This window comes from Oncorhynchus keta, chromosome 22 (assembly GCF_023373465.1).
Source record: "Oncorhynchus keta strain PuntledgeMale-10-30-2019 chromosome 22, Oket_V2, whole genome shotgun sequence".
NCBI lineage: Eukaryota > Metazoa > Chordata > Actinopteri > Salmoniformes > Salmonidae > Oncorhynchus > Oncorhynchus keta.
Genome location: NC_068442.1, coordinates 55,420,227 through 55,445,795, shown reverse-complemented (window position 1 = coordinate 55,445,795; position 25,569 = coordinate 55,420,227). Strand labels below are relative to the sequence as shown.

Sequence of the window (25,569 nt, the reverse complement as noted above, 5' to 3'; positions counted from 1 at the left end):
CTCGCTCTCTCTCTCTCTTTCGCTCGCTCTCTCTCTTTCGCTCGCTCTCTCTCTTTCGCTCGCTCTCTCTCTTTTCGCTCGCTCTCTCTCTCTCTTTCGCTCGCTCTCTCTCTCTCTCTTTCGCTCGCTCTCTCTCTCTCTCTTTTGCTCGCTCTCTCTTTTGCTCGCTCTCTCTTTTGCTCGCTCTCTCTTTTGCTCGCTCTTTTGCTCGCTCTCTCTTTTGCTCGCTCTCTCTTTTGCTCGCTCTCTCTTTTGCTCGCTCTCTCTTTCGCTCGCTCTCTCTTTCGCTCGCTCTCTCTCTTTCGCTCGCTCTCTCTTTCGCTCGCTCTCTCTTTCGCTCGCTCGCTCTCTCTCTTTTTCGCTCGCTCTCTCTTTCGCTCGCTCTCTCTTTCGCTCGCTCTCTCTCTTTCGCTCTCTCTTCTCTCGCTCTCTCTTTCGCTCGCTCTCTCTTTCGCTCGCTCTCTCTTTCGCTCGCTCTCTCTCTTTCGCTCTCTTTCGCTCGCTCTCTCTCTTTCGCTCGCTCTCTCTCTTTCGCTCGCTCTCTCTCTTTCGCTCGCTCTCTCTCTTTCGCTCGCTCTCTCTTTCGCTCGCTCTCTATCGTATAATAATAGTGAAGACATCAAAACTATGAAATAACACATGGAATCATGTATTAACCAAAACATATATTTGAGATTCTTCAAAGTAGCCACCCTTTGCCTTGACGACAGCTTCATGAGGAATGCTTTTCCAACAGTATTTAAGGAGTTCCCACATATGCTGAGCACTTGTTGGCTGCCTTTCCTTCACTCTGCGGTCCGACTCATCCCAAACCATCTCAATTGGGTTGAGGTCGTGTGATTGTGGAGGCCAGGTCATCTGATGCAGCACTTCATCACTCTCCTTATTGGTCAAATAGCCCTTACACAGCCTGGAGGTGTGTTGGGTCATTGTCCTGTTGAGAAAACAAATGATAGTCCCACTAAACCCAAACCAGATGGTATGGTGTATTGATGCAGAATGCTGTGGTAGCCATGCTGGTTACGTGTGCCTTAAATTCTAAATAAATCACTGTCAGTGCCACCCAGCAAAGAACCATCACACCTCCTCCTCCATGCTTCACGGTGGGAACCACACATGCTCAGATTTGGACTCATCAGACCAAAGGACAGATGTCCATTGCTTGTGTTTCTTGGCCCAAAGCAAGTCTCTTCTTCTTATTATTCTGAGGCTGGTAACTCTGATGAACGTATCCTCTGAAGCAGAGGTAACTCTGGGTCTTCCTTTCCTGTGGCGGTCCTCATGAGAACCAGTTTCATCATAACGCTTGATGTTTTTTTGCGGCTGCACTTGAAGAAACTATCGAAGTTCTTGTAATTTTCCGTATTGACTGACCTTCATGTCTTAAAGTAATGATGGACTGTCATTTCTCTTTGCTTATTTGAGCTGTTCTTGCCATAATATGGACTTGGTATTTTACCAGATAGGACTATCTTCTGTGTACCACCCCCTTACCTTGTTACAACACCTTTGATTGGCTTAAATGCATTAAGGAAAGAAATTTGACAAATTAAGTTATAACAAGGCACACCTGTTAATTGAAATGCATTCCAGGTGACTACCTCATGAAGCTGGTTGAGAGAATGCCAAGAGTGTGCAAAGCTGTCATCAAGGCAGAAGGTGGCTACTTTGAAGAAACTCTAATATAAAATATATTTAGATTAGTTTAACACTGTTTCTGGTTACTACATGATTCCATATGTGTTATTTCATAGTGTTGATGTCTTCATTATTACTCTACAATCTAGAAAATAATTGGGGCTATACATTTTTTATTAATTCAAATTAAAACTAACCCTTGAATGAGAAGGTGACTGGTTGTGTGTGTGTGTGTGCGTTACCATCCTAACTGTTCTGTATCTCTTTTCCAAACCCCAACACCCTCAAGAAGAGGGGTAGACCCGCCAAGAGGCACGTTGAAGAGATGGAAGCTGCTGTGGCCGGTATGGAGAACGTCGTCCAGACAGAGACTGAGGGCGTCCAATCACCAGACGGCATTCTATATGGAGCACCTATCACAGAGCAGCCCGTGGGGCCAGAGCCGGGTCAAGGCCCCGCGCAGCCAGATGGAGGGAGTGAGGTGGAGGGAGAACACGCCTGTTCAGAGTGTGGACTGTCGTTTCACAGGCGCTATGCGCTCATCATGCACACGCTCAAACACGAGAAGACCCGAGGATACAAGTGTACTGTACGTATGTATGATGTCAGTTGGTCCTTTTGTGGCAGGGCTGAAATACAGTGGAGATGTTATAGTGTTGTCTCCAGGGTTCCCCTACAGGCAGTCACCTCTCTTTAGAGATGATGTAGCTCTGAGCGAACAGAGATGTTATAGTGTTGTCTCCAGGGTTCCCCTACAGGCAGCCACCTCCCTTTAGAGATGATGTAGCTCTGAGAGAACAGAGATGTTATAGTGTTGTCTCCAGGGTTCCCCTACAGGTGGCCACCTCTCTTTAGAGATGATGTAGCTCTGAGTGAACAGAGATGTTATAGTGTTGTCTCCAGGGTTCCCCTACAGGCAGCCACCTCTCTTTAGAGATGATGTAGCTCTGAGTGAACAGAGATGTTATAGTGTTGTCTCCAGGGTTCCCCTACAGGCAGCCACCTCTCTTTAGAGATGATGTAGCTCTGAGAGAACAGAGATGTTATAGTGTTGTCTCCAGGGTTCCCCTACAGGCAGCCACCTCTCTTTAGAGATGATGTAGCTCTGAGTGAACAGAGATGTTATAGTGTTGTCTCCAGGGTTCCCCTACAGGCAGCCACCTCTCTTTAGAGATGATGTAGCTCTGAGTGAACAGAGATGTTATAGTGTTGTCTCCAGGGTTCCCCTACAGGCAGCCACCTCTCTTTAGAGATGATGTAGCTCTGAGTGAACAGAGATGTTATAGTGTTGTCTCCAGGGTTCCCCTACAGGCAGCCACCTCTCTTTAGAGATGATGTAGCTCTGAGTGAACAGAGATGTTATAGTGTTGTCTCCAGGGTTCCCCTACAGGCAGCCACCTCTCTTTAGAGATGATGTAGCTCTGAGTGAACAGAGATGTTATAGTGTTGTCTCCAGGGTTCCCCTACAGGCAGCCACCTCTCTTTAGAGATGATGTAGCTCTGAGTGAACAGAGATGTTATAGTGTTGTCTCCAGGGTTCCCCTACAGGCAGCCACCTCTCTTTAGAGATGATGTAGCTCTGAGTGAACAGAGATGTTATAGTGTTGTCTCCAGGGTTCCCCTACAGGCAGCCACCTCTCTTTAGAGATGATGTAGCTCTGAGTGAACAGAGATGTTATAGTGTTGTCTCCAGGGTTCCCCTACAGGCAGCCACCTCTCTTCAGAGATGATGTAGCTCTGAGTGAACAGAGATGTTATAGTGTTGTCTCCAGGGTTCCCCTACAGGCAGCCACCTCCCTTTAGAGATGACGTAGCTCTGAGTGAACAGAGATGTTATAGTGTTGTCTCCAGGGTTTCCCTACAGGCAGCCACCTCTCTTTAGAGATGATGTAGCTCTGAGTGAACAGAGATGTTATAGTGTTGTCTCCAGGGTTCCCCTACAGGCAGCCACCTCCCTTTAGAGATGATGTAGCTCTGAGTGAACAGAGATGTTATAGTGTTGTCTCCAGGGTTCCCCTACAGGCAGCCACCTCTCTTTAGAGATGATGTAGCTCTGAGTGAACAGAGTTGTTATAGTGTTGTCTCCAGGGTTCCCCTACAGGCGGCCACCTCCCTTCAGAGATGATGTAGCTCTGAGTGAACAGAGATGTTATAGTGTTGTCTCCAGGGTTTCCCTACAGGCAGCCACCTCTCTTTAGAGATGATGTAGCTCTGAGTGAACAGAGATGTTATAGTGTTGTCTCCAGGGTTCCCCTACAGGCAGTCACCTCTCTTTAGAGATGATGTAGCTCTGAGTGAACAGAGATGTTATAGTGTCTCCAGGGTTCCCCTACAGGCAGCCACCTCCCTTTAGAGATGATGTAGCTCTGAGAGAACAGAGATGTTATAGTGTTGTCTCCAGTGTTCCCCTACAGGCAGTCACCTCTCTTTAGAGATGATGTAGCTCTGAGTGAACAGAGATGTTATAGTGTTGTCTCCAGGGTTCCCCTACAGGCGGCCACCTCTCTTTAGAGATGATGTAGCTCTGAGTGAACAGAGATGTTATAGTGTTGTCTCCAGGGTTCCCCTACAGGCAGCCACCTCTCTTTAGAGATGATGTAGCTCTGAGTGAACAGAGATGTTATAGTGTTGTCTCCAGGGTTCCCCTACAGGCAGTCACCTCTCTTTAGAGATGATGTAGCTCTGAGTGAACAGAGATGTTATCGTGTTGTCTCCAGGGTTCCCCTACAGGTGGCCTGCGGGTGATTTTATTTCTGAGCGGGATAAAAGAGGTATATATATATATATATAACGATAAAAAAAAAACATTTTATATATAGGTTTAAAACATGTATATTACATTTTTTTATATATATATTTATATTTTATACATACATAAACCTTTTTTTGATAAAAAAAATATTAATTTGTATATATGTAAAATCTCTGTGTGTTTATAAACAGATTTTATATATACAAATTCATATTTTTTGATAAAAGGTTTATATATTTTTGATTATATATATATATTTGATATATACATAAACCTTTTTTTCATCAAAAAATATGAATTTGTGTATATATATATACACATCTTATATTTACATATACACATCTTATATTTATATATATATTATATTTATATTATATATTATATTTATATAAATATATATACTATATAAATATAATATATATACAGTAATGAGATGTAATATTACGGAGGGCAGTAATTGGTCCGTTTACACCGTGGAGCTCTCAATGACTTATGTACAGTAACACCATCACATCATTACCCCAGGTAGCTAGCTAGACCCCTTCCTCCATATTGAGTTGAAACCTCCCTCTCCCTTTTGCCCTCAGAACAGCCTCAATTCGTCACTCAGGGTATGTGATCGTATACAAATGTAAGCAAGGTTTGAAATTATGATGTTTTGGGCTTTTTGCATTAAATTCTCAGTTGAACAAATTCCTTGTAATTATGTTCTCCCCACCCGACCATCCGCTCGAGACAAATTGGTCCCGCGGCTGAATCTAGTTGACGATCCCTGCTGTGTGGTCTCACCAGACTGACTACACTTCTTCTTTCTCTAGTTATGTAACAAGGAGTTTCAGTACGCGGCCTCTCTGAGGGCCCATCTGGCCAGACACAAGCACCAGAAGAGTCAGAGGCCGACCCTGGTCAGGGTCCCCCAGCCCCACGGCGAGGAGGGCCTCGAGGTGGACGGCAGGACCAAGGGACGCACCAAGAGAGAGTTTGTCTGTGACATCTGTGGAAAGACTCTTCCTAAGCTGTACTCTCTCAGGATCCACATGCTGAACCACACTGGTCAGTTTCCCCCAGCTTTTCAGGTGCTAAAGCACCTGTATTAATCTGTTGTTGTTATCACGGGTCACGTTAAGCTTTCCCGAAATCAGCATTTTCAAAACACAGACCATCAAAAAACATCTGTTTTTAAACCATTTCGTCTGTGGCTTAATAATAATGTTTTGTTGATGAGGGGAGTTATCAAAATACTGCAGCCAGCTACATTTCCTAATGTTTCGCTTAAACTTAATCTTAAACTTAATCTTAATCCTAAACTTAATCTTAATCTTAATCATAAACTTAATCTTAAAATTAATCTTACATTTTAACTTAGTTACTTTTCTCCGGTAGTTTTACTATCATCTCTTCCTCTCTGCTATTGGTCAGAGCGAGGTCAGCTGATCGAATGCCTGTTTGTGAACGCAGGGAATTTGATTGGTCTGACGACGAGAGCGAAGGTTTCTCGTCTGATTGGAGAAACTCAACCTGAAGCACAAACTTCGTCTGAAGTCGAGCAGAAATTACAATGAGAAACATTTTACATCTGCGTTTACGCAATGCAGCGAGATCGTTAAATATATTTGTTTCTGTGTGAGAAATGTAGAATTCTGCGTTGACGTGGCCTCATCATTATTATTATTATTATTATCATTATTATGATTATTATTATCATTATTATTATTATCATTATTATTATTATTATTATTGATTTGAAGGATTCTATTCTATGGCAGGTTATAGGCTTCTGGCCTTTTAAAGGCAATGTTCCTGCAATCACAGAAATTGTATTCACAGAAAACACCGCATATATCACCTCAATTTGAAGTTGCCTTTTTAAAGCGGTAAGGCCTATTAGCTGGGTTGTGAATCCTTAATGTCAATAAAGCAGTAATGCCTATTAGCCGGTGTTGGGATTGAATCCTGGCCTTGATATTGTTATTCTAACTGTTGTTGTTTCCACAGGGGTACGGCCCCACTCCTGCAGGGTCTGTGGGAAGACCTTCGCTCATAAACACAGCCTGAAGATGCACAGAGCTCTACATGACGCTGCTAAACAGTTTCACTGTCTGCTCTGTGACAAGTCCTTCGTTAGTAAGAGAAGTCTGGAGGAACACACCAGTATTCACACAGGTACAACATTATCCTCAGACACCAGTATTCACACAGGTACAACATTATCCTCAGACACCAGTATTCACACAGGTACAACATTATCCTCAGACACCAGTATTCACACAGGTACAACATTATCCTCAGACACCAGTATTCATACAGGTACAACATTATCCTCAGACACCAGTATTCACACAGGTACAACATTATCCTCAGACACCAGTATTCACACAGGTACAATACAACATTATGCTCAGACACCAGTATTCACACGGGTACAACATTATCCTCAGACACCAGTATTCACACGGGTACAACATTATCCTCAGACACCAGCATTCACACGGCTACAACATTATCCTCAGACACCAGCATTCACACGGGTACAACATTATCCTCAGACACCAGCATTCACACGGGTACAACATTATCCTCAGACACCAGCATTCACACGGGTACAACATTATCCTCAGACACCAGCATTCACACGGGTACAACATTATCCTCAGACACCAGCATTCATACAGGTACAACATTATCCTCAGACACCAGTATTCACACGGGTACAACATTATCCTCAGACACCAGTATTCACACAGGTACAACATTATCCTCAGACACCAGTATTCACACAGGTACAACATTATCCTCAGACACCAGTATTCACACAGGTACAACATTATCCTCAGACACCAGTATTCACACGGGTACAACATTATCCTCAGACACCAGTATTCACACAGGTACAATACAACATTATCCTCAGACACCAGCATTCACACAGATACAACACAACATTATCCTCAGACACCAGTATTCACACGGGTACAACATTATCCTCAGACACCAGTATTCACACAGGTACAATACAACATTATGCTCAGACACCAGTATTCACACGGGTACAACATTATCCTCAGACACCAGTATTCACACGGGTACAACATTATCCTCAGACACCAGCATTCACACGGGTACAACATTATCCTCAGACACCAGCATTCACACGGGTACAACATTATCCTCAGACACCAGCATTCACACGGGTACAACATTATCCTCAGACACCAGCATTCACACGGGTACAACATTATCCTCAGACACCAGCATTCACACGGGTACAACATTATCCTCAGACACCAGCATTCACACGGGTACAACATTATCCTCAGACACCAGCATTCACACGGGTACAACATTATCCTCAGACACCAGCATTCACACGGGTACAACATTATCCTCAGACACCAGCATTCACACGGGTACAACATTATCCTCAGACACCAGTATTCACACGGGTACAACATTATCCTCGGACACCAGTATTCACACGGGTACAACATTATCCTCAGACACCAGTATTCACACGGGTACAACATTATCCTCAGACACCAGCATTCACACAGGTACGATACAACATTATCCTCAGACACCAGCATTCACACGGGTACAACATTATCCTCAGACACCAGTATTCACACGGGTACAACATTATCCTCAGACACCAGTATTCACACGGGTACAACATTATCCTCAGACACCATTATTCACACGGGTACAACATTATCATCAGACACCAGCATTCACACAGGTACAACACAACATTATCCTCAGACACCAGTATTCACACTATGGAGCCGTTGAGCTGCTCAGAGCAGAGTTGTTCTGTGTTGGCCTGATGAGGCATCCACCATGTTTGCTAGAAAGAGCCAGTATACGTCGGGGTTGGCGCAATAGTGTGAAAAGTGTATTAGTCCTCAATCTGTAGGAACACATTGCTCTCTGGCGATAAGGGGTTTCATAATATACTGTTCACTCAATACAGAAGTCCTTGGTTTGGTGAATCTAGGTATCTCTGGTGATATCTCTGTTAAATGTCTGGTAATATCTCTGTTAAATGTCTGGTAATATCTCTGTTAAATGTCTGGTAATATCTCTGTTAAATGTCTGGTAATATCTCTGTTAAATGTCTGGTAATATCTCTGTTAAATGTCTGGTAATATCTCTGTTAAATGTCTGGTAATATCTCTGTTAAATGTCTGGTAATATCTCTGTTAAATGTCTGGTAATATCTCTGGTAAATGTCTGGTAATATCTCTGGTAAATGTCTGGTAATATCTCTGGTAAATGTCTGGTAATATCTCTGGTAAATGTCTGGTAATATCTCTGGTAAATGTCTGGTAATATCTCTGGTAAATGTCTGGTAATATGTCTGGTAATATCTCTGGTAAATGTTTGGTAATATCTCTGGTAAATGTCTGGTAATATCTCTGGTAAATGTCTGGTAATATCTCTGGTAAATGTCTGGTAATATCTCTGTTAAATGTCTGGTAATATCTCTGTTAAATGTCTAGTAATATCTCTGTTAAATGTCTAGTAATATCTCTGTTAAATGTCTAGTAATATCTCTGTTAAATGTCTGGTAATATCTCTGTTAAATGTCTGGTAATATCTCTGGTAATATCTCTGTTAAATGTCTGTTAAATGTCTGGTAATATCTCTGGTAAATGTCTGGTAATATCTCTGGTAAATGTCTGGTAATATGTCTGGTAATATGTCTGGTAATATCTATGGTAATATCTATGGTAATATCTCTGGTGATATCTCTGTTAAATGACTGGTAATATCTCTGTTAAATGTCTGGTAATATCTCTGGTAATATCTCTGGTAAATGTCTGGTAATATCTCTGGTAAATGTCTGTTAAATGTCTGGTAATATCTCTGTTAAATGTCTGGTAATATCTCTGGTAAATGTCTGGTAATATCTCTGGTAAATCTCTGGTAAATGTCTGGTAATATCTCTGGTAAATGTCTGGTAATATGTCTGGTAATATCTCTGGTAATATCTCTGGTAATATCTCTGGTAATATCTCTGTTAAATGACTGGTAATATCTCTGTTAAATGTCTGGTAATATCTCTGGTAAATCTCTGGTAAATGTCTGGTAATATCTCTGGTAAATGTCTGGTAATATGTCTGGTAATATCTCTGGTAAATGACTGGTAATATCTCTGTTAAATGTCTGGTAATATCTCTGGTAATATCTCTGTTAAATCTTTGGTAAATGTCTGGTAATATCTCTGGTAAATGTCTTCCAGGTGAATCTAAGTATCTCTGGTAAATGTCTGGTAATATCTCTGGTAAATGTCTTCCAGGTGAATCTAAGTATCTCTGTACCCAGTGTGGAAGGTCCTTCCACCGAGCCTCGGGTCTGAGTAAACACATTAAGAGACACCAGCCCAGACCTGAAGTACGAGGATTCCCCTGCAATCAGTAAGGAACCTGCTTCTCTCTCCTCATACATTTATTTCGATAAAGTGTGTGTGTGTGTGTGTGTGTGTGTGTGTGTGTGTGTGTGTGTGTGCTCATTCCTGCCGTATTTCTCTCTGTCAGCTGTTTATTTTAGGTGTGTGAGCAATATTGCCTGTGGTAGCTATGTACAAAACATTAGGAACACCTGCTCTTTCCATGGTATAGACTGACCAGGTGAATCCTGATGGAAGCTGTGATCTCTTATTGAGGTCACTTGTTAAATCAGCTTCAATCAGTGTAAAGTAAGATGAAGACCAGGCGTATGCCACTGACCCAATGATGAAGACGAGGCATATGCCACTGACCCAATGATGAAGACGAGGCATATGCCAATGATGAAGACGAGGCATATGCTACTGACCCAATGATGAAGACTAGGCATATGCCACTGACCCAATGATGAAGACTAGGCATATGCCACTGACCCAATGATGAAGACGAGGCGTATGCCACTGACCCAATGATGAAGACCAGGCGTATGCCACTGACCCAATGATGAAGACGAGGCGTATGCCACTGACCCAATGATGAAGACGAGGCATATGCTACTGACCCAATGATGAAGAAGATGAGGCATATGCCACTGACCCAATGATGAAGAAGACGAGGCATATGCTACTGACCCAATGATGAAGAAGACGAGGCATATGCCACTGACCCAATGATGAAGAAGGCGTAGGCATATGCCACTGACCCAATGATGAAGACGAGGCATATGCTACTGACCCAATGATGAAGACGAGGCGTATGCTACTGACCCAATGATGAAGACGAGGCGTATGCTACTGACCCAATGATGAAGACGACGAGGCATATGCTACTGACCCAATGATGAAGACGAGGCGTATGCTACTGACCCAATGATGAAGAAGACGAGGCTCATGCGCTGCTGATGGCAATAATAATATTCGCTCAACTAAGTTGAGAATTAAAAACTAAAAGACAGATTTGTTTTTTCATTCTCTTTGAAAGCGGTAGCCAATTGCTTTCCAAACTATGTTTTCCTGCAATTGTAGTTTGAAATACTGCGATATGCCTGGCTGGGCCTGTTTCATTGACATTCGCAACTCGACGATCATCTATTTGCCTGTTTAGGTTCTCCGCAATGTTTTCCATACGATTTAATTCTAATCTTTGGTTTAACTAGAGTACGATTGGCTGAATAAAAACCAATAATACAGGCGCATTTCATTGTGCCAATACAACGGGCCAATGGAAATGCAATATTGTGAATGATTCAAGAAAATTAGCCTATTTTGTTTGTGTATTTGCTAGGGCATCTGAATAACATTTATACATGGACAATCATTTCACATAGCGTCGTTTATTTTAACATCAAAAAGGCTATAAATATATCTCTGTTACACGTTATAAAAATATAAATGCAACAGGTGGTTACTGAGGTACAGTTTCTATCAGGAAATCAGACATTTGAAATGAATTCATTAGGTCCTAATCTATGGATTTCACATGACTGGGAATACAGATATGCATCTGTTGGTCACAGATACCTTTAAAACAAAGTAGGGGTGTGGATCAGAAAACCAGTCAGTATCTGGTGTGGATCAGAGTACCAGTCAGTATCTGGTGTGGATCAGATCTGTACCAGTCAGTATCTGGTGTGGATCAGAGTACCAGTCAGTATCTGGTGTGGATCAGAGTACCAGTCAGTATCTGGTGTGGATCAGAGAACCAGTCAGTATCTGGTGTGGATCAGAGAACCAGTCAGTATCTGGTGTGGATCAGAGAACCAGTCAGTATCTGGTGTGGATCAGAGAACCAGTCACCAGTCAGTATCTGGTGTGGATACCAGATCAGAACCAGTCAGTATCTGGTGTGGATCAGAGAACCAGTCAGTATCTGGTGTGGATCAGAGAACCAGTCAGTATCTGGTGTGGATCAGAGACCAGTCAGTATCTGGTGTGGATCAGAGAACCAGTCTGTATCTGGTGTGGATCAGAAAACCAGTCTGTATCTGGTGTGGATCAGAGAACCAGTCTGTATCTGGTGTGGATCAGAAAACCAGTCTGTATCTGGTGTGGATCGGAAAACCAGTCTGTATCTGGTGTGGATCGGAAAACCAGTCTGTATCTGGTGTGGATGAAACCAGTCTGGTGTGGATCTGAAAACCAGTCTGTATCTGGTGTGAATCGGAAAACCAGTCGGTATCTGGTGTGAATCGGAAAACCAGTCGGTATCTGGTGTGGATCGGAAAACCAGTCGGTATCTGGTGTGGATCGGAAAAACCAGTCGGTATCTGGTGTGGATCGGAAAACCAGTCGGTATCTGGTGTGGATCAGAAAACCAGTCGGTATCTGGTGTGGATCGGAAAACCAGTCGGTATCTGGTGTGGATCGGAGAACCAGTCGGTATCTGGTGTGGATCGGAGAACCAGTCGGTATCTGGTGTGGATCGGAGAACCAGTCGGTATCTGGTGTGGATCGGAGAACCAGTCTGTATCTGGTGTGGATCAGAAAACCAGTCTGTATCTGGTGTGGATCAGAAAACCAGTCAGTATCTGGTGTGGATCAGAAAACCAGTCAGTATCTGGTGTGGATCAGAAAACCAGTCAGTATCTGGTGTGGATCAGAAAACCAGTCAGTATCTGGTGTGGATTAGAAAACCAGTCTGTATCTGGTGTGGATCGGAAAACCAGTCGGTATCTGGTGTGGATCGGAAAACCAGTCAGTATCTGGTGTGGATCAGAAAACCAGTCAGTATCTGGTGTGACCACCATTTGCCTCATGCAGCTCAACACATCTCCTTCCCATAGAGTTGATCAGGCTGTTGATTGTGGATTCTTGTCACTCCTCTTCAATGGCATCTGTGCTTTCAAATTTTCATCGATTTTTATAAAATGCAATTGTTCGTTGTCTATAAATTATGCCTGCCCATACCATAACCCCACCGCCATCATGAGCACTCTGTTCACAACCATTCTCATCAGCAAACCACTCGCCCACACGATGCCATCTGCCCAGTACAGCTGAAACCGGGATTCATCGTGAAGAGAACACTTCTCCAGCGAGGCCAGTGGCCATCGAACGGTGAACATTTTGCCCACTGAAGTCAGTTACGACGCTAAACTGCAGTCAGGTCAAGACCCTGGTGAGGAAGACGAGCAGATGAGCTTCCCTGAGACGATTTCTGACAGCTTGTGCAGAAATTCTTTGGTTGTGCAAAACCCACAGTTTCATCAGCTGTCTGGGAGGTCTGTCTCAGATGATTCCGCAGGTGAAGAAGCCGGACGTGGAGGTCCAGGGCTGGCGTGGTTACACGTTGTGAGGCCGGTTGTAGGTGGCTTATGGTAGAGAAATTAACATTAAATTCTCTGGCGACAACTCTGGTGGACATTCCTGCAGTCAGCATGCCAATTGCACACTCCCTCAACTTGAGACGTGTGACAAAACCGCACATTTTATTGTCCTTTTATTGTCTCCAGCACAAGGTACACCTGTGTAATGATCATGCTGTTTAAGCAGCTTCTTGATACCCCACACCATTCAGGTGGATGGATTATCTTGGCAAAGGAGAAATGCTCACAAACAAGGATTTAAATACATTTGTGCAGCATTGTTTATTTTTGTCAAGGGCCCTAGTCAAGAAATCCTGAATGCAGGGCTTCAGTCAGGTTGTCGGCTGTGTAGGATTCCATGAAGGTTGCCATTATTTTTGTTGCTGTTCTTTAGTTCTGTTCCTCCACCCTGTAGGCTATTGGATCTATAGGTTTCTCCACCCTGTAGGCTATTGGTTCCTCCACCCTTTAGGCTATTGGATCTATTGGTTCCTCCACCCTGTAGGCTATTGGATCTATTGGTTCCTCCACCCTGTAGGCTATTGGATCTATTGGTTCCTCCACCCTGTAGGCTATTGGATCTATTGGTTCCTCCACCCTGTAGGCTATTGGATCTATAGGTTCCTCCATCCTGTAGGCTATTGGATCTATTGGTTCCTCCATCCTGTAGGCTATTGGTTCTATAGGTTCCTCCACCCTGTAGGCTATTGGATCTATAGGTTCCTCCACCCTGTAGGCTATTGGATCTATTGGTTCCTCCACCCTGTAGGCTATTGGATCTATTGGTTCCTCCACCCTGTAGGCTATTGGATCTATTGGTTCCTCCACCCTGTAGGCTATTGGATCTATTGGTTCCTCCATCCTGTAGGCTATTGGATCTATAGGTTCCTTCACCCTGTAGGCTATTGGATCTATTGGTTCCTCCACCCTGTAGGCTATTGGATCTATTGGTTCCTCCACCCTGTAGGCTATTGGATCTATAGGTTCCTCCACCCTGTAGGCTATTGGATCTATAGGTTCCTCCACCCTGTAGGCTATTGGATCTATTGGTTCCTCCACCCTGTAGGCTATTGGATCTATTGGTTCCTCCACCCTGTAGGCTATTGGATCTATTGGTTCCTCCACCCTGTAGGCTATTGGATCTATTGGTTCCTCCACCCTGTAGGCTATTGGATCTATTGGTTCCTCCACCCTGTAGGCTATTGGATCTATTGGTTCCTCCATCCTGTAGGCTATTGGATCTATAGGTTCCTCCACCCTGTAGGCTATTGGATCTATTGGTTCCTCCACCCTGTAGGCTATTGGATCTATAGGTTCCTCCACCCTGTAGGCTATTGGATCTATAGGTTCCTCCACCCTGTAGGCTATTGGATCTATAGGTTCCTCCACCCTGTAGGCTATTGGATCTATAGGTTCCTCCACCCTGTAGGCTATTGGATCTATAGGTTCCTCCACCCTGTAGGCTATTGGATCTATTGGTTCCTCCACCCTGTAGGCTATTGGATCTATTGGTTCCTCCACCCTGTAGGCTATTGGATCTATAGGTTCCTCCACCCTGTAGGCTATTGGATCTATAGGTTCCTCCACCCTGTAGGCTATTGGATCTATAGGTTCCTCCACCCTGTAGGCTATAAGATATATAGGTTCCTCGTGAATTTAGCTTATAATATATATGCCATTTAGCAGACGCTTTTATCCAAATTATGCCTTACAGTCATGTGTGCATACATTCTACGTATGGGTGGTCCCGGGAATCGAACCCACTACCCTGGCGTTACAAGCGCCATGCTCTACCAACTGAGCTACAGGGACCACTTACTGCTGTGGCCTGCCCGGTCCCCAGATCTCAGCCCAGTCCAATGAGATGGAACGAGCTATTTGAAGTAGAGATCCACTAGTAGCCAACTGTGGGAAGCATTAGAGTCAACATGGATCAACATCCCAGTGGAACGTACCCCCATACCCTCAACTAATTGAGGCTGTTCTGAGGGCAAAAGGCGGATGCAACTCAATACTCAATTGTGGTCCTTCTGTAGCTCAGTTGGTAGAGCATGGCGCTTGTAACGCCAGGGTAGTGGGTTCGATCCCCGGGACCACCCATACGTAGAATGTATGCACACATGACTGTAAGTTGCTTTGGATAAAAGCGTCTGCTAAATGGCATATATTATTATTTATATTAATGTGGTGTTCCTAATGTTTTGTAGACTCGTATACATACATGCATACATGCAGTACATGCATACATACAGTACATACATGCATACAGTACATACATGCATGCATACATACATACAGTACATACATGCATGCATACATACATACAGTACATACATGCATACATACATACATACATACATACATACAGTACATACATGCATACATACAGTACATACATACATACATACATACATACATACATACATACATGCATGCATGCATGCATGCATGCATGCATGCATGCATGCATGCATGCATTTAAATACATACATACATACATACATACATACATACATGCATACATACATACGTGCATACATACATACATACATACGTGCATACATACATACATACATACATACATACATACATACATACATACATACATACATACATACAGTACATACATACATACAGTACATACATACATACATACATGCATGCATACATACATACAGTACATACATACAGTACATACATGCATGCATGCATGCATGCATGCATACATACATACATACATACATACATACATACATGCATACAGTACATACAGTACATACATGCATACATGCATACATGCATACATGCATACATACAGTACATACATACATACATACATACATGCATACATACAGTACATACATGCATACAGTACATACATGCATACAGTACATACATGCATGCATACATACATGCAGTACATGCATACATACAGTACATACATACATACAGTACATACAGTACATACATGCATACATGCATACATGCATACATGCATACATGCATACATACAGTACATACATACATACATACATGCATGCATACATACATACATACATACATACATACATACATACATACATACATACATACATACATACATACATACATACATACATACATACATACATACATACATACAGTACGTGCATACATACAGTACATACATACATGCATGCATACATACATACAGTACATACATGCATACATACATGCATGCATACATACATACATACATACATACATACATACATACATACATACATACATACATACATACATACATACATACACACATACATGCATACAGTACATACATACACACAGTACATACATACAGTACGTGCATACATACAGTACATACATACATGCATGCATACATACATACAGTACATACATGCATACATACATGCATGCATGCATGCATGCATACATACATACATACATACAGTACATACATGCATACATACATACATACATACATACATACATACATACATACATACATACATACATACATACATACATACACACATACACACATACACACATACATACATACACGCATACATACATACATACATACATACATACATACATACATACATACATACACACAGTACATACATACATGCATGCATGCATGCATACATACATACATACATACATACAGTACATACATGCATACAGTACATACATACATACACGCATACATACATACATACATACATACATACATACATACATACATACATACATACACACAGTACATACATACATGCATGCATGCATGCATACATACATACATACATACATACAGTACATACATGCATACAGTACATACATGCATACACACATACACACATACACACATACACACATACATACATACACACATACATACATACACGCATACATACATACATACATACACACATACATACATACATACACACAGTACATACATACATGCATGCATGCATGCATACATACATACATACATACATACAGTACATACATACATACATACAGTACATACAGTACATACAGTACATACATACATGCATACATACATACATACATACATACATACATGCATACATACATACATACATACATACATACATACATACATACATACATACAGTGTATACCGTGCCTGTCCTGACTGCTCTGTATCCCCTTCTCTCCTCCAGCTGTGATAAGAGTTTCTTTGAGGCCAAAGACCTGCAGCAGCACATGAACAAACACCTGGGACTCAAGCCTTTTCAGTGTCAGGTGGGGAATAGTACTATTAATAATGGTGCTTTATTCTATCAGGTAGGTGGGGAATAGTACTATTAATAATGGTGCTTTATTCTATCAGGTAGGTGGGGAATAGTACTATTAATAATGGTGCTTTATTCTATCAGGTAGGTGGGGAATAGTACTATTAATAATGGTGCTTTATTCTATCAGGTAGGTGGGGAATAGTACTATTAATAATGGTGCTTTATTCTATCAGGTAGGTGGGGAATAGTACTATTAATAATGGTGCTTTATTCTATCAGGTAGGTGGGGAATAGTACTATTAATAATGGTGCTTTATTCTATCAGGTAGGTGGGGAATAGTACTATTAATAATGGTGCTTTATTCTATCAGGTAGGTGGGGAATAGTACTATTAATAATGGTGCTTTATTCTATCAGGTAGGTGGGGAATAGTACTATTAATAATGGTGCTTTATTCTATCAGGTAGGTGGGGAATAGTACTATTAATAATGGTGCTTTATTCTATCAGGTAGGTGGGGAATAGTACTATTAATAATGGTGCTTTATTCTATCAGGTAGGTGGGGAATAGTACTATTAATAATGGTGCTTTATTCTATCAGGTAGGTGGGGAATAGTACTATTAATAATGGTGCTTTATTCTATCAGGTAGGTGGGGAATAGTACTATTAATAATGGTGCTTTATTCTATCAGGTAGGTGGGGAATAGTACTATTAATAATGGTGCTTTATTCTATCAGGTAGGTGGGGAATAGTACTATTAATAATGGTGATTTATTCTATCAGGTAGGTGGGGAATAGTACTATTAATAATGGTGCTTTATTCTATCAGGTAGGTGGGAAGTGTTATAGCTGTGTTGGGTTATATTGTGTTCTATCAGGTATGGGGAAGTGTTATAGCTGTGTTGGGTTATATTGTGTTCTATCAGGTATGTGGGAAGTGTGACAGCTGTGTTTGGTGTTATATTGTGTTCTATCAGGTATGTGGGAAGTGTTATAGCTGTGTTGGGTTATATTGTGTTCTATCAGGTATGGGGAAGTGTTATAGCTGTGTTGGGTTATATTGTGTTCTATCAGGTATGGGGAAGTGTTATAGCTGTGTTGGGTTATATTGTGTTCTATCAGGTATGTGGGAAGTGTTATAGCTGTGTTGGGTTATATTGTGTTCTATCAGGTATGTGGGAAGTGTTATAGCTGTGTTTGGTTATATTGTGTTCTATTAGGTATGTGGGAAGTGTGACAGCTGTGTTTTGGTGTTATATTCTATCAGGTATGTGGGAAGTGTTACAGTTGGAAGAAGGACTGGTATTCCCATGTGAAGTCCCACAGTGTGGCAGAGCCTTACAAGTAAGTCACCACCTTAGAAATCAAATTCTATTCATCACATGCTTGGTAAACAACCGGTGACGTCTAACAGTGAAATGCTTAGTTACGGGTCCTTCCCGACAACGCAGAGAGAAGGAAAATAGAGAAATAATAGAAAAGTAAAAACACGTAATAAAATGTATACACAATAAGTAACGATATACGGTACCAAGTTGACCTGCCAGGCTACGAGCTAATTGAGGTAGGTATGCACATATAACTAGGAACGACTTGACAGGTGGTAAACTATAGCATGGTAAACGATAGGAAGTTAAAAATGGGTCAATGCAGATGGCCCAGGTAGCTATTTGGTTAACTATTTTAACTATGTATCAGTCTTATGGCTTTCGGGGGGTAGAAGCTGTTCAGGATCCTGTTGGTTCCTGACATCGTTACCGTTTGCTGTGCGGTAGCAGAGAGAACAGTCTATGACGTGGGGCCCTTCCTCTGACAACGCCTGGTATAGAGGTCCTGGATGGCAGGAGGCTCGGCCCCAAATCAAATTTATTTATATTGCCCTTCGTACATTAGCTGATATCTCAAAGTGCTGTACAGAAACCCAGCCTAAACCCCCAAGCAATGCAGGTGTAGAAGCACGGTGGCTAGGAAAAACTCCCTAGAAAGACCAGAACCTAGGAAGAAACCTAGAGAGGAACCAGGCTATGTGGGGTGGCCAGTCCTCTTCTGGCTGTGCCGGGTGGAGATTATAACAGAACATGGCCAAGATGTTCAAATGTTCATAAATGACCAGCATGGTCAGAACAGTAAACTGGAGCAGCAGCATGACCAGCATCATCATGGGTAGTCCTGAGGCATGGTCCTAGGGCCCAGGTAAAACTGGAGCAGGACTGGGGACAGAACAGTGGTCCTAGGGCCCAGGTCAAACTGGAGCAGCAGCATGGCCAGGTGGACTGGGGACAGCAAGGAGTCATCATGTCAGGTAGTCCTGAGGCATGGTCCTAGGGCCCAGGTCAGTTGAAACTGGAGCAGCAGCACGGCCAGGTGGACTGGGGACAGCAAGGAGTCATCATGTCAGGTAGTCCTGAGGCATGGTCCTAGGGCTCAGGTCCTCTGAGAGAGATAAAGAAAGAGAGATAGAGAGCACACTGAAATTCACACAGGACACCGAATAGGACAGGAGAAGTACTCCAGATATAACAAACTGACCCTAGCCCCGACACAAACTACTGCAGCATAAATACTGGAGGCTGAGACAGGAGGGGTCAGGAGACACTGTGGCCCCATCCGAGGACACCCCGGATAGGGCCAAACAGGAAGGATATAACCCCACCCACTTTTCCAAAGCACAGCCCCCCACACCACTAGAGGGATATCTTCAACCACCAACCTACCATCCTGAGACAAGGCCGAGTATAGCCCACAAAGATCTCCGCCACGGCACAACCCAAGGGGGGCGCCAACCCAGACAGGATGATCACATCAGTGACTCAACCCATTCAGGTGACGCACCCCTCCCAGGGACAGTATGAGAGAGCCCCAGTAAGCCAGTGACTCAGCCCCTGTAATAGGGTTAGAGGCAGAGAATCCCAGTGGAAAGAGGGGAACCGGCCAGGCAGAGACAGCAAGGGCGGTTCGTTGCTCCAGAGCCTTTTTGTTCACCTTCACACTCCTGGTCCAGACTACACTCAATCATATGACCCACTGAAGAGATGAGTCTTCAGTAAAGACTTAAAGGTTGAGACCGAGTTTGCGTCTCTCACATGGGTAGGCAGACCGTTCCATAAAAATGGAGCTCTATAAGAGAAAGCCCTGCCTCCAGCTGTTTGCTTAGAAATACTAGGGACAATAATGAGGCCTGCGTCTTGTGACCGTAGCGTACGTGTAGGTATGTACGGCAGGACCAAATCAGAGAGATGGGTAGGAGCAAGCTGATGTAATGCTTTGTAGGTTAGCAGTAAAACCTTGAAATCAGCTCTTGCCTTAACAGGAAGCCAGTGTAGGGATGCTAGCACTGGAGTAATATGATCAATATTACCTAGAAGTGACAAAAGCGTGGATTAATTTTTCTGCGTCATTTTTGGACAGAAAGTTGACCGATTTTATTTTTTTTATATTTTCTGGGTCAAGGTTTTGCTTTTTCAAGAGGGGCTTTATTACTGCCACTTTTAGTGATGTACTGGGCTGTACGCACTACCCTCTGAAGCGCCTTCAATGAACAGCATTGAAGCGAGCATCGAAGCGAGCATAGAAGGCATTTTGCTCGTCTGGTAAGCTCACGTCACTGGGAAGCTCGCAGCAGTGATAGTTTGCGAGCCCTGCCAGTCGGTGTAATAGGATTTGAGTATTTGTATCGGCGCTTTGACTGTTTGATGTTTAGTTGGAGGGCGTGGAGGACTCAACTTGGATGTAACCTGTTTTGGCAGCGACTGCCCCTAAAAGCAACTTCTCGTTTTGAGAAATCGACTAGAGTGTAAATAGGATAATTTTGGTCAACAGAGATTTGTGAGATGATGTGGGGGGTGGGAAATGATGTCATAGAATGAAGGGAAAGTAACAGTTTTTTTCTCAAGCCTGCCCACAGCTGGCAGCACTCAAGTAATCATCCATTTTGGAGCACAGCTGCAAAGGAACCTGACTTTTAATGCTCATGGCCAATTCGGTTTGACATTTGATATCCCTATGGGGCTAGTAAAATTACACAATGTACATGGGACCAATATTTTTTATATATTTAAAAACCTCACACCAATTATAAATTGTAGAAATTCATATACAAATATTGAACGTATTTTAACGAGACAACTAAAATATTTATTGGCGGTCCCTATCTAGCCCCAGAGATGGGCTATCCAAGTCGAACCAATTTTGCCGCGGTCGCACACCGGCCTGGCTGAAGCTGATGGGTGAAAGAAGTTGACTAACGCTAGCCTAGGCGTCTTCAAGACCTGGTTAGGCTGTTTTCATGTTATCTAGAAGGAGAGTAACTGTGTACTATTTTGGCAGTCAAAACACCAACATTAACCATTACCAAGGCGACACTCCGTCTTAACTCCTCCTCCATATTTACTGGATTGGTTGAACAGTGAAGAAGAGAACCTCCCCCCTCTTTTTTTCCCTTTCTCATCAGGACCAGAATATGCGGGGCGTTTCTTTTAGCCTGTTAGGTTAGGATACCGCTAAAACCTTCACAACCTTGACAACAGGTGTTTCTTTTAGCCTGCTAGGTTAGGATACCGCTAAAACCTTCACAACCTTGACAACAGGCGTTTCTTTTAGCCTGCTAGGTTAGGATACCGCTAAAACCTTCACAACCTTGACAACAGGTGTTTCTTTTAGCCTGTTAGGTTAGGATACCGCTAAAACCTTCACAACCTTGACAACAGGCGTTTCTTTTAGCCTGCTAGGTTAGGATACCGCTAAAACCTTCACAACCTTGACAACAGGCGTTTCTTTTAGCCTGCTAGGTTAGGATACCGCTAAAACCTTCACAACCTTGACAACAGGCGTTTCTTTTAGCCTGCTAGGTTAGGATACCGCTAAAACCTTCACAACCTTGACAACAGGCGTTTCTTTTAGCCTGCTAGGTTAGGATACCGCTAAAACCTTCACAACCTTGACAACAGGTGTTTCTTTTAGCCTGCTAGGTTAGGATACCGCTAAAACCTTCACAACCTTGACAACAGGCGTTTCTTTTAGCCTGCTAGGTTAGGATACCGCTAAAACCTTCACAACCTTGACAACAGGTGTTTCTTTTAGCCTGTTAGGTTAGGATACCGCTAAAACCTTCACAACCTTGACAACAGGCGTTTCTTTTAGCCTGTTAGGTTAGGATACCGCTAAAACCTTCACAACCTTGACAACAGGTGTTTCTTTTAGCCTGTTAGGTTAGGATACCGCTAAAACCTTCACAACCTTGACAACAGGCGTTTCTTTTAGCCTGCTACGTTAGGATACCGCTAAAACGTTCATGTTTCTTTTAGCCTGCTAGGTTATACTAAAACCTTCACAACCTTGACAACAGGCGTTTCTTTTAGCCTGCTAGGTTAGGATACCGCTAAAACCTTCACAACCTTGACAACAGGCATTTCTTTTAGCCTGCTAGGTTAGGATACCGCTAAAACCTTCACAACCTTGACAACAGGCGTTTCTTTTAGCCTGCTAGGTTAGGATACCGCTAAAACCTTCACAACCTTGACAACAGGCGCTTTAGCCTGCTATGTTAGGATACCGCTAAAACCTTCACAACCTTGACAACAGTTTCTTTTAGCCTGCTAGGTTAGGATACCGCTAAAACCTTCACAACCTTGACAACAGGCGTTTCTTTTAGCCTGCTAGGTTAGGATACCCTTCACAACCTTGACAACAGGCGTTTCTTTTAGCCTGCTAATGTAACCTGACAACAGGCGTTTCTTTTAGCCTGCTAGGTTAGACTTCACAACCTTGACAACAGGCGTTTCTTTTAGCCTGCTAGGTTGGCTAAAACCTTCACAACCTTGACAACAGGCGTTTCTTTTAGCCTGCTAGGTTAGGATACCGCTAAAACCTTCACAACCTTGACAACAGGCGTTTCAAAACTGACACATTTAGTTTACGTTCAGACATGAAACGGCATGTGTTCATTTAAACATCTTCATACTAATGGTCCTTCTGTAAGTTGGTAGAGCATGGCGCTATAGTGGGTTCGATTCACCACCCATGAGAATGTATGCACACATGACTAAGTCGCTTTGGATAAAAGCGTCTGCTAAATGGCATATATATATATATATATATATAATTGGGGGATGGAGGGATGATTTAAACTAGTGAGTGGGGGATGTGATTTAAACTTTTGGAGGGATGATTTAGATGTTGGAGGGATGATTTAAACTTTTGTCTTTAAACTGTTTCTAGTGAGTGGGGGGTGGAGGGATGATTTAAACTAGTGAGTGGGGGATGGAGGGATGATTTAAACTAGTGAGTGGGGGATGGAGGGATGATTTAAACTAGTGAGTGGGGGATGGAGGGATGATTTAAACTAGTGAGTGGGGGATGGAGGGATGATTTAAACTAGTGAGTGGGGGATGGAGGGATGATTTAAACTAGTGAGTGGGGGATGGAGGGATGATTTAAACGAGTGAGTGGGGGATGGAGGGATGATTTAAACGATGGAAGGATGATTTAAACGAGTGCGGGATGATTTAAAGCACTTTGTGACAATTGTTGATGTAAAAAGGTTTTTCCTAGATGATATTTGATTGTTAATCCTCTCCTGTAGGTGTAACGTCTGTGGTAAGGAGTTCTTTGAGAAGGCCCTGTTCAGGAGACACGTGAAGAAGGCCACGCACGGCAAGAAGGGCCGAGTCAAGCAGAACCTGGAGAGAGAGTGTGAACACTGTGGCAGGAAGTTCACCCAGCTCAGAGAGTACAGACGACACATGAACAACCACCAGGGTGAGACACACACACTCGCACACACACACACACTCGCACACACACGCACACACACACACACGCACTCGCACGTAAAGCAACAATATGTCTTCAGCCTAATGGCACTTGGTTTACTATAAACCTGGGGGATGTGGCTGGAGAAATGTGAGCTCTCTCAAGTTCATAGCTGGAGCGATAACATGCCATTACTATACGGGCACCATCTAACGCTGTTCTGTTTAACTGGATCTAAATGGACTCTAACAGTAAAACGTACCACTCCTTGATGATATAGGGTATATGTACTCTAACAGTAAAACGTACTACTCCTTGATGATATAGGGTATATGTAATCTAACAGTAAAACGTACTACTCCTTGATGATATAGGGTATATGTACTCTAACAGTAAAACGTACTACTCCTTGATGATATAGGGTATATGTACTCTAACAGTAAAACGTTAATGGATATAAATGTCTCAAAAAGTAAACCGTACTACCTGTCTATCTGCATCAACCGCTAACAGTAAAACGTCAACTACTCCTTGATGATATAGGGTATATGTACTCTAACAGTAAAACGTTAATGGTCTAAATGGTCTCAAAAGTAAACCGCTACCTGTCTCTCTGCATCAACCGCTACCTGTCTCTCTGCATCAACCGCTACCTGTCTCTCTGCATCAACCGCTACCTGTCGCTCTGCATCAACCGCTACCTGTCGCTCTGCATCAACCGCTCGCTACCTGTCTCTCTGAATCAACCGCTACCTGTCTCTCTGCATCAACCGCTCGCTACCTGTCTCTCTGCATCAACCGCTACCTGTCTCTGCATCAACCGCTACCTGTCTCTCTGCATCAACCGCTACCTGTCTCTCTGCATCAACCGCTACCTGTCTCTCTGCATCAACCGCTCGCTACCTGTCTCTCTGCATCAACCGCTCGCTACCTGTCTCTCTGCATCAACCGCTCGCTACCTGTCTCTCTGCATCAACCGCTACCTGTCTCTCTGCATCAACTGCTACCTGTCTCTCTGCATCAACCGCTACCTGTCTCTCTGAATCAACCGCTCGCTACCTGTCTCTCTGCATCAACCGCTCGCTACCTGTCTCTCTGAATCAACCGCTCGCTACCTGTCTCTCTGAATCAACCGCTACCTGTCTCTCTGCGTCAACCGCTCGTTACCTGTACCTGTCGCTACTGTCATCAACCGCTTGCTACCTGTCTCTCTGCATCAACCGCTCGCTACCTGTCTCTCTGCATCAACCGCTCGTTACCTGTCGCTCTGCGTCATCCGCTACCTGTCGCTCTGAATCTCTCCTGTCGCTCTCAACCGCTCGCTACCTGTCGCTCTGCGTCAACCGCTCGCTACCTGTCGCTCTGCGTCAACCGCTCGCTACCTGTCGCTCTGCGTCAACCGCTC

At 43.2% G+C, this 25,569-nt stretch overlaps 1 protein-coding gene and 2 long non-coding RNA genes across 13 annotated transcripts in view; 2 read left to right on the top strand and 1 right to left on the bottom strand.

Moving 5' to 3' along the window:
• The window catches only part of LOC118378576 (zinc finger and BTB domain-containing protein 11-like), a 34,258-nt gene that overhangs the window by 5,006 nt on the left and 3,683 nt on the right, over window positions 1–25,569 (top strand). For 9 of the 10 annotated variants that reach the window (XM_052475662.1, XM_052475663.1, XM_052475659.1 and 6 more), the window contains 7 exons: window positions 1,928–2,227; window positions 5,209–5,443; window positions 6,386–6,553; window positions 9,690–9,807; window positions 17,338–17,419; window positions 18,682–18,758; window positions 23,995–24,170. In XM_052475662.1, coding sequence (XP_052331622.1) covers window positions 1,928–2,227; window positions 5,209–5,443; window positions 6,386–6,553; window positions 9,690–9,807; window positions 17,338–17,419; window positions 18,682–18,758; window positions 23,995–24,170 — 1,156 coding nt within the window. The remainder of the gene's footprint in view (window positions 1–1,927; window positions 2,228–5,208; window positions 5,444–6,385; window positions 6,554–9,689; window positions 9,808–17,337; window positions 17,420–18,681; window positions 18,759–23,994; window positions 24,171–25,569) is intronic. The other variant, XM_052475665.1, reaches the window with a different exon arrangement.
• On the bottom strand, window positions 2,234–4,540 carry LOC127910758 (uncharacterized). 2 transcript variants are annotated; one of them, XR_008076125.1, is made up of 3 exons: window positions 4,140–4,540; window positions 3,511–3,668; window positions 2,234–3,352 (listed from the first exon to the last, which is right to left on the bottom strand). It is a non-coding gene; the product is annotated as an uncharacterized LOC127910758 (long non-coding RNA). The 2 variants fall into 2 exon arrangements; XR_008076126.1 differs by having other exon boundaries at window positions 3,511–3,589.
• Window positions 17,426–18,517, top strand: LOC127910757 (uncharacterized). The gene is made up of 3 exons (XR_008076124.1): window positions 17,426–18,155; window positions 18,202–18,243; window positions 18,341–18,517. It is a non-coding gene; the product is annotated as an uncharacterized LOC127910757 (long non-coding RNA).